Genomic DNA, 12242 nt, shown 5'->3' with positions numbered 1-12242 from the left:
TACACAGTTTATTGTGATCCACACAGTCAAAGGCTTTGGCATAGTCAATAAAGCAGAAATAGATGTTTTTCTGGAACTCTCTTGCTTTTTCAATGGTCCAGTAGATGTTGGCAATTTGATCTCTGGTTCCTCCGCCTTTTCTAAAACCAGCTTGAACATCTGGAAGTTCATGGTTCATGTATTGCTGAAGCCTGGCTTGGAGAATTTTAAGCATTACTTGACTAGCGTGTGAGATGAGTGTAATTGTGCAGTAGTTTGAGCATTCTTTGGCATTGCCTTTCTTTGGGACTGGAATGAAAACTGACCTTTTCCAGTCAAGTTGCAGAGTTATTACTAATTAGAATCACAGGACATTTCAAGAATAAAAATCAAAACAATGCAGACATTTATCCAGTAAAGGCTGGGACGTTGGGAAAGACTGAAGGCAAAAGAAGAGGGCGAGCAGCAGAGGATGAGATAAATAGTATTACCGACTCAATAGGCATGAGTCTGAGCAAACTCCAGGCGGTAGTGAAGGACAGGGAAGTCTGGTATGTTACAGTCTGTGGGGTTGCAAGGAGTCAGACATGACTTAGTGACTGAACAACAATTTACCCAAGTGAAGTAAAAAACCCACATTCACACAAAGCCTTCCACTGAATCTTTGTAGCAGCTTTATTTGTAGTCACAAACACTGGAAACCAACCACATGACTTTCAGCTGCAGAATGGACAAGCCAACAGTGGGACAACCATCAACAAGACTGGAGGGAGTCTCATTTGGTACAATCACTTTGGGAAACTATATGTGGTTTCTACCAAACATATAATTGAGCAATCGCATTTCTAGGTACATCATAAGAGAAATGCATGCTCTGTGTGCAAAAAGCCATACAAGAATGTTCCCAGAATTCAAGCACCACTTGTAATAACCATGTAACAAAGAGTCAGACTCCATTTTTTCTGTTTGATGGTTTTCAAGCTCCATCTTTCATCCTTTGCCTTTTGTCCCACAGCTGGACAAGCTGTAAGAAAGCCAGGTGTTCATCCCTTGGCAGAGGTTGGAAATTCAGACCCCATAAATTCTAGTCCATGAGAGAGGGAGTCCTCACCTGGACCCCCCCACCCCACTATGCCCCTACCTGACCATAATGAAAACCAGGTTCAGACTCCAAGACTTGCTCAGGCTTGAGTGTGAGCAAGGTTCTCCCCAGAAAGCCTCACTATGTGAGTAATAAGTCTTTCCAAACCTCAAAATAATAATTAAAAAACTACAAGAATAGCAACAATAAAAGAGTATCTTTCAAATGAGAGCTGGGCCTTGGAGGGTAAGTAACTTATGAAAGGTCATAGACTAATTTTATATCAAAACCAGGACTAGAACTCTATTGTCATGACTGTAATTCATTTCCCCCTACTACTCTAGGCTGCCTACCCCATATGGGATCTTATTAAATTTTCTCTCCCAAATCCTTTTATTTCCTATCTTAATGCAACATGAATTGACATGAGCCATCTCTAGGATTAAAAAGACATGTCATCAGAACAAACATTAAATCCTGCAATTCTGTGGTTTATGATGAAAAAATGTGTGTTCCCTTCATATATTTCATCTTTGTGTTCTAGATGATTAATCAATACATGTTTATTGGGAATTTCCTGCCTACAAATTGGTGTTGCAAAAAAAAATCTGTTAGATTTCTAAAAGTGCTTGTGTTCTCATTTAAGAAGATAATTAATAAACTCAACCATGTTAAGTAGCAGTAGCCCATGCAAATATGACTTATCCTAAGACGAGTTATGAAAAATTGCCAAACGACTGTGCAGACAGAGATGCAGGAGGGAGAGAGAGCATCGGGATAGGCTGGCCACAAACAGAATTAACTGCAAGCCTCATTCCTGGGATTCTCCACAGTTGAGAGCAGAGGTGCTCAAGCTTTAGGGGCAGCAAACACCCCTTGAGGAGTCTGTTAAAAAACAGATTCCTGGGCCACCCTCCAGAGTTTCTGACTCAGTAGTTCTTGGGTGAGGCTTGCAGATCTGCATTCCTAACAAGTTCCCAGGGGTTGCAGGGGGGATGCAGCTGGTTGGGGCCAGCTTTGAGAACCACCAGTTCACAAGAAACACACTCGGGGTAACCCTACCTGCGGGGCCTTCAAGGTGACCCCAAGAACAGCATCGGCAGGAGGTGAAGGGTCCTCGGGCAGGCGAGGGGAAGACCCACCACTCGGGACATCCAAGATTAGTGCTGTCGGAGGAGTTTCAGGGACCAGGGAAACACAGGAGGCACTGAAAAACAGAACGTTGAAAAATAACCAAAACCCAAAGAACTGTCCCTTTGAAGAGACAGATTCTAAGCATTAAAAGGACCCAGAGAAGGGCCTCCTCTCGTGATCCACTGGTTAAGACTCTGCCCTTCCACTGCAGGGGATGCAGGTTTGACCCCTGGCTGGGGAAGTTCCACATACCACCTAGTGCAGCCAAAAAAACAATAAATAATAATACATTTGGGATTTCTCTAGCAGTTTGGACATTAAGACTTTAATCTGGCCAAAAAACCAAAATATAAAACAGAAGCAGTACTGTAACAAATTCAATAAAGACTTTAAAAATGGTCCACATTAAAAGAAAAATCTTAAAAAAAAAAAAAGGATCCAGAGAACCACAGGTCTGCAGAGATCTTTATACAAAGATATTTGGTGTTCTGGATTGGCCAAGTATATCCCAGTTGCCTACCTAATACAATGAGCTCAGGCCAGAAAAAATCTTAATTTTGAAGGAACGGAAGCTAGATGGAAACTTATTGAAACTTCCCTCTCTAGTACTAAAATTCATTGCTAAATGATATCAATGCAATGAAACATTATTCACCTCTAAATATCAAGACATAAAGCTATATAAAAACAAAAAGAACAAACAGCCATCATTTCTTTCAGGCACAGCCAGATTTTGCTGTCTTGGTGGTTTCCATCAAGATGCATAATATGTCATGACTGTGTGCCTAAAGCATTTTTGAATCTACATCCAAATAACCTTCCCCAAATCCCAATAACCACTGGTGACCTAATTCTCATAACATAGTTGTGAGACTGGGTCATTATTTTCATGGTTTTTTACATGAAGAGTCTCAGACATAGAGATTAAAGGATTGGAACAGACTGGATCTTGGTGAGAGCTCAGAACAGAAATCAGAGTAACTCCCTTCAAGGATGAGGCTTAACCATTTCCCCCAGTTGCTACTGTGTCAGCTTCCTGATGTTATGGAATTCTGGAAAAATTGCTGGGATAAATGATTTAGCCCTTAAAAGAAACATGCACCACCAGCGTTTAGCATCTTGGCCTGGGATCACTTCTAAAGTGAAATATAAAGCATAGCCTGAAAAGCGTTAAGTATCACTAAGCACAGACAAGGGATAAAGGAAGGAAACACATTACCTTTGATTAACAAATCGCCCATAACTGGCAATGCATTTGACGTGAGGTCTCAAATATTCTGTTGAGAATTCTTCAGTGGGTATGATACAAACTTGATGCTGTGCAACAAATATAAGAAGGTACATGCCAGTTATCACCCAGGTCAAGGTTCGGACCAAACATGTACTTCTAAGAAAACAGCTAAAAATTCATCCAGAGAAATTAAAACTATCACTTTACAGCAGTAAACATCATAGAATAGCATTCTCTATGGCATCATTCCACGGACACAAGTTTTTTTTTACTGTTATACAGGATCACTGATTAAATTGTTCCCAATTAAATTATTATTAATAATAATTATTATTAAATAATCATATAAACAAATAAAATCATGTGAAAGTTCAACACAACTCTGTCAGCAACTTTGGACAGTGCTTTCTCTCCTGCCCTGGGCTGATGCTGGCTCCTCAGACCCCTAGGCAGGGAGAGGGACATGTGGTGGGCAGTTGGGGAGCCTGCTGTTCAGAAAGACGGATGTTCCTGCCATAAATAACCCTTCTCAATAGAGGAGGACTCGTATCGCAGGTATAGCTGAACTCTGTCTCCAGAGCTAGCTTCTGAGTCACAGAAGAAACCCAGTCAATAACTTAATACCACTTTTCATTTTAAATCAATAACTATAACCGGCTAGATCACAAAGCCGTTCAGTAACAATAGATTTTAACTGAACACCTACTGTACGCCAGGCACTGAGACTCGGGGATCGTATGAGACCAAGATGGACATACTCCTGCCTTCATGGAGCTTCCATTCTAGCCAGCCTCGACTCTGAATGACATCTGACTATTTCAGAAAGGCAAACTTATGCTTAAAAGAAGAACTTTCAGCCCCATCACAGTTTCCAAAGATGAAAAGGTTAAGATTCACTTGGTTCATTATGTTCAAAAAAGAAAGTCATCCCTAAAAAAGAAAAGTCTTGAGTTATATGACATAGAATAGTTTTTAAAAACTGAATCCCAGGTAGTTCTTAAGAGAAAGCTCAACATTTCTAACAAATTCAAAATGTATTAGAACAGGCTGGCCTGGCATTTCCCAGGTGTGATACATGCTTAGTATTAGCAGTAACAGGAAGTTGCTTCATACTTAATCTTATGTTCCCTGAGATATTTATTATAAATCTGAGCACCCCATTCCTAGCCCAGATCCCACTGTCTCTGTTTATCACAATTCTCAATACTAAAGTTATGCTATTAAAAGGGTATCTAATCTGTAAAAGCTAGCGTTTTAACTGTTAACAATATATATCTAATTAATTGAAAATACTCTTCTTGAAACAGAGCAACAATGGTCTGGAAAAAAATACCAGGTGACTGCAGCCTTGAAAATTCTGAAGGAATCTGCAAAGAAGCTAATAGACATAATAAAATAGTAGAGTGGAAAGAAAATAAACAGTTCCTAATGACATTTCTATACACCAGCAATAATAATAGACTAGGAGATATAATGACAAAAGATATTTCATTCATAGTAGTAACAACAAATAAAAATGAATTAAATGGAGTTTTGTGAAACATGTCCAAATTTGATGATTGAACTTTATTGGATGCTATAGGTAAAGGTTCCAGCAAATGAAGGGGCAAGACAGATTTCCAGATGGGAAAATAAACATCGTAACTCCAGCAATTCTCCGCAGGTTAACTTAATAGATGTAATGCAAACCCAGCCAAAATGTCAATAAGCTTTAGAAATATATATGCTTATCAATTAAAAAAATTTTCTAAAAATCAGTGGCCAAAACAGAAGCGTACCAGAAGGAATTGGGCCATCCGGGCTCTGAGCCGAACGTCCGCATCTGCTAACAGCTCGTACACGGCAAGGCGACCCTTGCCATCAGTCACAGCACTGCGGCAGAGGACGCTGCAAGAAGAAACAGTTTATCTTAGCCTGGTTCCCCTGGTCTCCCTCCCACCCCTGTGGGGTGACTGATCATGCTTCAGTTTCTCCTGTTCATAACTGGGTCACCAACAGTGAACTTCCCTACAGGTGGAGTTTAGCACAGATGCAACCCATCATCGGTGTGAGAAAAAGAACCTTCTGTCTGTGCTCTGAGCTGTACCTCTCAGGGCTGATGGTCATCACTATCTCTACTGGTTTTGTGGAATATCTGGTTTGGTCTGCTGAGAAAGAGCCCCAGGGCCAGTAAAATCTGATCTCTAATACAGTCTTCTTGGAAATTGACCGATATCGTTGGTAGTAGCGGTTTAGTTGCTAAATTGTGTCTGACTCTTGCAACCCCATGGACTGTAGCCCTCCAGGCTCCTCTATCCATGGGATTCTCCAGGCAAGAATACTGGAGTGGGTTGCCATGTCCTTCCTCTAGGGGATCTTCCTGGCTCAGGGATCGAACACTGGTTTCCTGCCTTGCAGGCGGAGATAACTCTTTATCAGAGTTATCACAGCACTATTTTGGAAAGTGGTATTCCTTTGCCCTTCTTCTGGGGTATTGCTTTTTAACAACATAGACCTCACTTGAAAAATGCTAAAGGTTCAAACCTCAGTGGGAGAAGCTGCCATGTTGAAAGGGTCTGTCATTTGAAATAGATTTTTATGGGTCGAATATTTTCTAATTGCACCACATTTTTGGACTCCAGTATTTGGTAGCCTGGTCACTTACACTGATCACATGACTGCAAAGTGGAGAAAAAGGGAATATTTTAAACAAGTGAAAAGATACCATGGGACTTGCCTGGGAGTGGTTAAATACAATAAAAGTGATTCCTGGTCTAATGCAATACTGTCTTCAAAATCTAACGATGGAGAACTTTGGTGATGTCACCACATCTGGAGTCAAAATCATCTGCAGAATATCATGCACTTCTCTCCTTAAAACACCATTCAGGAGGAGGAAAGGGCAACCCACTCCAGTATTTTTGCCTGGGAAAGCCCAAGGACAGAGGAGCCTGGAGGGCTACAGTCTATGGATTGCAAAAGAGCCAGACATGACTTAGTGACTAAACCATAACATGGCTATTAATACCAGTGTGTTATCTTTATTACAAGAGGTTAAGTAATTTATTGATGAATGTGAAAGTGTTAGTTGTTCAGTCGTGCTCTACTCTTTGCAACCCCATGGACTGTAGCCCTCCAGGCTCCTCTGTCCATGGAATTCTCCAAGCAAGAATACTGGAGTGGATAGCCAATCCCTGCTCCAGGGGATCTTCCTGACCCAGGGACTGAATCTCCTGCACTGCAGACAGATTCTTTACCATCTGAGTCACCAGAGATGCCCCTGGTGGTGAGCCTTGTTATAATATTTAAAAGAAAAAATCTCATGTCCTGTTGAGAGCAAACTTGCCTGGAGAAACAGTACAGTCTAGACTGCCACATTATCAAGTAGACTTTCTGAGATGATGAAAATATTCTCTATCTGCACCATCCAGAACCGTAGCTACTAACAACACATGACTACTGAGACTTGGCATGTGGCTAGTGAACCTCAGGAGCTAAACTTTTTCCTTCATTGAATTCAAACTGATTTAAACTGAGGTGGCTCAGTGGTAAAGAATCCATCAGCCAATTCAGGAGACACAGGTTCAATCCCTGGGTCGGAAAGATCCCCTGGTGGAGGAAATGGCAACCCACTCTAGCATTATTGCCTGGACAGAGGAGCCTGGCAGGCTAAGGTCCATGGAGTTGCAAAGAGGCAGACACAACAAAGCACACACACAAATGAAAACATATTTAAATAGCCACACATAACCAATACTGTCTGAAAGAGGATACGAATAGAGTAAAGGACATGGAGCTTAAAAAAAAAAGCCACCACTCAGCAAAGGTCCTGAAATAATGCCTGGGACTTATGTATCCCCAGGAGAGGGTCCTTCCTTTCTTTAGTTTTGCAATCACTCCTCTGCTTGGTGTAGATGTCTCAGCCTCTTCTGAGATAGTCAAGAGTCACGAAGGTCATAAGAATGTTTCTTCCTGTCCTGAGCCATCTCCACTTTGTACCCAGTGGAGCAGGGGTCAAACCCCAATCTGGAAGGCAGAAGGGGTCAGAGAACTGAACTGAAGGGTGGGCTTGGATGGATGGGTTATGGAGAAGTCCCGCCCCAGGTCACGTGGATGACAGTCTCCCAGATTCCGACGGCAAGGTGACCCACCCATCTGGAAGTGTACATCCTGGTGGTTGCTAATGTCACCTAGAGATGAAACTAGTATTTTCATATAATGACAGAAGATTCTGAAGGAAATTTGCTGGGCCATCTGGTACTCCTATTAAAAATGCAAATATAATTACATTGTTTTTTTTTTTTTAATCATCATCCCAGAGAAAAGAAAAGTCGATTTTTTTTTTAGATTTTGAAAAGAAGCTTTCACAGTTTATTTTTTTAGGGTTGCCGAGTGTGTGATATTCATTTAATAACCATTTCATCAAGTCTCATAAAATTTTCCATTCTAAGCTACCAAAAGTGACACTTTTCGTTAAGTTCTTTTCTTTGCATTACAGAGAAAGTGTCCAACTCCTCAAGTCATCTTGGGTTTGACACAAGGCATGTGAGTGTAGAAGTCACAAAATGTTCAAAGTCTTAGTGGAGAATTGGGAGGGTTCAGTATAGGGCTTTCTAGATGGTTCATAGTGTTAAAGAATCCATGTGCCAGTGCAGGAGACCTAAGAATCATGGGTTTGATCTCTGGGTCAGAAAGATTCCCTGGGGAAGGGAACGGCATTTTACTCCAGTATTCTTGCCTGGAGAACCCCATGGACAGAGGAGCCTGGTGGGCTACAGTCTACAGGGTTGCAAAGAGATAGACACAACTGAAATGACTAAACAGCACGTACACTGTAGTTCCCCACATGCTTTCTCAGGAGACTCTGCCTTCTAGTGCTATTTATTCTACAATTAATTCCATTGGGAAACATTCTTTGCACTGATTCTCTAATCAAAGTATACTCTCAACATCTGCATACATCTTGATTCATTATGCAAAGGAAATGATTTTCAATAAATCCTTGTCAGAGCTCTTGGAAGAGATGAACTTCATCAGGGTGAATTTGAGATTCCTCTGTCAAATTATTTTTCACGTGATGCTCGTCAAACATTAATGATCCCCAGTTCTTAATGGATTAATGGAGAATGTGCCAGGCACCCATGAACTCTACATGGTGTTTGAGAGAAAGGCACTGGGTTCAGTGCCCACCATGGGGGTTACAGAATAAAACAAAAAGGCTGTGCTGCTTCTTGTGGGTGTGAGTGTGTTAGTTACTCAGTCATGTCTGACTCTTTGTGACTCCATGGACTGTAGCCCACCAGGCTCCTCTGTCCATGGGATTCTCCAGGCAGAATACTGGGGTGGGTAGCCTCTCCCTTTTCCAGGGGATCTTCCTGACTCAGGGATCAAACCTGGGTCTCCTGCATTGCAGGCGGATTCTTTACTGTCTGAGCCACCAGGGAAGCCCTTGCTTCTTGTGAATCTGAGCCAAAATGCTAAGTAGAACATGCAGCTTTTCCAGAAAATGCAATATTTTTAAGGCGCTGCCTACGGAGAAGCCTTCCAATAGCACACCAGGGGTAATGCTGGATCGCATAACTCGTCCCCTGCTGGTTCTCAAGCTCAACCTCAAAAAGGAAACAATTTTCAAGTCGGATAAAAACCAAAGTTCCCACGGCTGACCTCCTGTCTGTTCAGTTAGAGCTGACTCCCCTGGGGCAGGACGCTTACCAGTACTTGCAGCTGTAGATGTCCACCCGGCCTGCCAGCTCAGCCCCGGGGCTCTGCACGTGCACTGCGGCCTCAGACAGCTGGTCTGCTTCCGTGGCGTACTCGACCATGACGACGTAGCGGCCGACCCGTGGGACCCGCAGCCGCAGGTGCAGCTCCACCTGTCGAAGAGCCCGAGATGTTGGAGAGACGTGAGATGCACCGGATGCGTCTCCACAGGCAACAGTGAAACTGAGGCCAAGCGGACCCCTGGGAGGAGTTTTATATGTCATCATAGTAAGAAACGTGGTGCTTCCCAGGTGGCGCTAGTGGTAAAGAATCCACCTGCCAATGCAGGAGACGCCAGAGACACGGAATCTTTTCGATCCCTGGGTCGGGAAGATCCCCAGAGTAGGAAATGGCAACCCACTCCAGTATTTTTGCCTGGAAAATCCCATGGACAAAGCAGCCTGGTGGGCTACAGTCCACGGGACAGCTGAGAGCTGGACACGACTGAGTGACGGAGCACTCAGTAAGAAATGTGGTCCTGCAAGCAGGAATCCCCGATAAAATACAGGATGCTCTGTTAAGTTTGAAATTCAGATAAACAATACATAATTATAGTTTAACTACAATTCAACCTAAATGGGGGCATCCGGTATTTTTATTGTCTAAATCTGGTGACCCTACTAACAGGGGTCTCTACTCCTACTACTGAAACGGAGCAGGACTATGATCCTTCCTCCTGACCATGTCCTCTGCTTGCCTTCTGTCTGTGGAAAAACTTCAGCCAAAGAATAAGTTTAATCAGAGAAGTGAGAAAATGCAGAAACAATGGTAAACAGTCAAAGGAGACCAACTAACCATAATGGAGTCAGTAAACATAGTCAAGGAGCCTGGCGGGCTGCAGTCCACGGGGTCGCTAAGAGTCGGACACGACTGAGCGACTTCCCTTTCATGCATTGGAGAAGGAAGTGGCAACCCACTCCAGTGTTCTTGCCTGGAGAATCCCAGGGACGGAGGAGCCTGGTGGGCTGCTGTCTATGGGGTTGCACAGAGTCGGACACGACTGAAGCGACTCAGCAGCAGCAGCAGTAAGCATAGTCAAGGACTTTAGTTCCTTCTCAAGGGCTATGGATAATATTCTGAGCCATATGCTGGGAGCTGTCTTATAGATACTGAAATCCTCACCAAGTGGAGAACTTAACTACATGAAAACCAAACCGCAGTCATGACGTAAGATGCCACAACTGCAAGAACTGGCCTCAAGAAACTGAAACAAATTGACCCTGGAACTGAAGATTAAATCTATTCAAACAATCAAGAAGACACTGGTCAGATTGCCAATGACCAATTTCAAGCTGACTGTCTGGGCTGAGTGTGCGATTTCTGCATGTAGCCCCCTCCCTCTCTCTATAAAAGCTCTTGCCCACTCACAGTCAGTGGGAGGAGCTGGCCTATGGACAGGAGTCTGTTCTCCCTGCCCTTCCTTTGCTGCTGCCAGCATCCAACATAAAGCAAACTTTCTCTTTCCACCACCCTGGCCTCTTTGAAGGCTTTTGAGCAGCAAGCAGCCAGATCTGGGTTTGGTATTATTACCCATATATTTGCCTTGTTTCTCAAGGCCAAAGATACTTTAAAACCTGAAGTAAAAAGGAATTTCCAATGAGTGATAAAAGGAACGGACGTATGCCTCGATGGGCTACAAAGATGAAAATATTCACTATCTGGTTCTTTACAGAAGAAGCATGCCCAGCTGTGGCATCACCTTATGGCTAGGAGCCTGGAGTCTGGAATCACACTGCCTCCAGCTGTGTGGCCTGGAGCAAGTTACTCAACATCTGTATGTCTCAGTATCTTCCTGTGTAAAAATTAGGATAACATAGTGCCCACCTCTTAAGACTATGAGGATTAAGTGAATTAATATGGGATGAGCTCTTCGAACTGTATCCAGCCTGTTGTAAGCCCTGTATAAGGGGCTTCCCTGGTGGTTCAGATGGTAAAAAATCTGTCTGTAATGCAGGAGACCTGGGTTCCATCCCTGGATAGGGAAGATCTCCTGCAAAAGGAAATGGCTACCTGCTTCAGTATTCTTGCCTGGAGAATCCCACGGACAGAAGAACCTAGCAGACTACAGTCCATGGGGTTGCAAAGAGTCAGACACGACTGAGTGACTAACACACACACACACACACACTGTATAAATAATGATGATTATAACTGTGGCTATTGCTCAGGAGTATTTAGTGTGCCATACAAACATACTTCACTCTTCTAATATCTGCCCTTCCTCCCATTCCATAGTACAAACGTAAGATCATTTATTTAACTAATCAGCTATTGATAGACATTTAGGTTATCTCTAATTTTTCCTAAAACATATAAGGCTATATGATCATGTATCTATATCTATATATATATAAGTATATATCCATATTTATATCTATGGAAGAAAGGGAAAGTGTTAGGTGCTCAGTCATGTCTGACACTTTGTGACCCCATGGACTGTAGCCCACCAGGCTCTTCTGTCCATGGGATTCTCCAGGCAAGAATACTGGAGTGGGTAGCCATTCTCTTCTCCAGGGAAATCTTCCTGACCAAGGTATCAAACTCAGGTGGATTCTTTACTGTCTGAGCCACCAAGGAAGCCCATTTATATCTATATCTGGATCTATATCCTTTTGCTAGTATTTCTGTAAGATTCCTAGAAGTGGAATTAGAATCACTAGATCAAAATGTGGTGCACATTTAATTCCCGGGTCAGTATCAGAACTACATTCCTTAAGCAGTTTAACCCACTTCAGCCCATAAGCTCAGGCCCTGTCAAGCTTCACCACACTTAATTAAAATCCTCCTGCCTCTGGTCTTCAGGAAATTCACATCTGCTGTTCCTTCCACACAGCTCTGAACCACACACCTGCTTATTTTTCACAGTGATTTTTCTATCACTTAAATAATAGAAAGACTTCCCTCCAGGAGAAAACGTAGATTATCCACACCACTTTCTCACTCGTTATACAGTGAAATATGATGCTGCCACTGGTTCACATGGAGAGGTAATTACCAACATCTTTCCCTTGGGATCTCCAAATGAGGGCTTGTCTGTCTTCACCCCACCAAGAAACACACAAGGCCAATGAGCTTTCT

At 42.8% G+C, this 12242-nt stretch overlaps 1 protein-coding gene across 3 annotated transcripts in view; it reads right to left on the bottom strand.

The window, feature by feature from the left end:
• LOC120881148 (laminin subunit alpha-3-like) overlaps positions 1–12242 on the bottom strand; it is a 152477-nt gene that overhangs the window by 113537 nt on the left and 26698 nt on the right. For all 3 annotated transcript variants that reach the window (XM_040264742.1, XM_040264739.1, XM_040264738.1), the window contains exons 11-14: positions 9117–9277; positions 5204–5312; positions 3414–3511; positions 2123–2267 (exon numbers count right to left, since the gene is read on the bottom strand). In XM_040264742.1, the coding sequence (XP_040120676.1) occupies positions 2123–2267; positions 3414–3511; positions 5204–5312; positions 9117–9277 (513 nt within the window). The remainder of the gene's footprint in view (positions 1–2122; positions 2268–3413; positions 3512–5203; positions 5313–9116; positions 9278–12242) is intronic.

Source organism: Oryx dammah, unplaced genomic scaffold, assembly GCF_014754425.2.
Source record: "Oryx dammah isolate SB20612 unplaced genomic scaffold, SCBI_Odam_1.1 HiC_scaffold_22, whole genome shotgun sequence".
Lineage (NCBI taxonomy): Eukaryota > Metazoa > Chordata > Mammalia > Artiodactyla > Bovidae > Oryx > Oryx dammah.
This window is presented reverse-complemented; position numbering and strand designations above follow the sequence as displayed.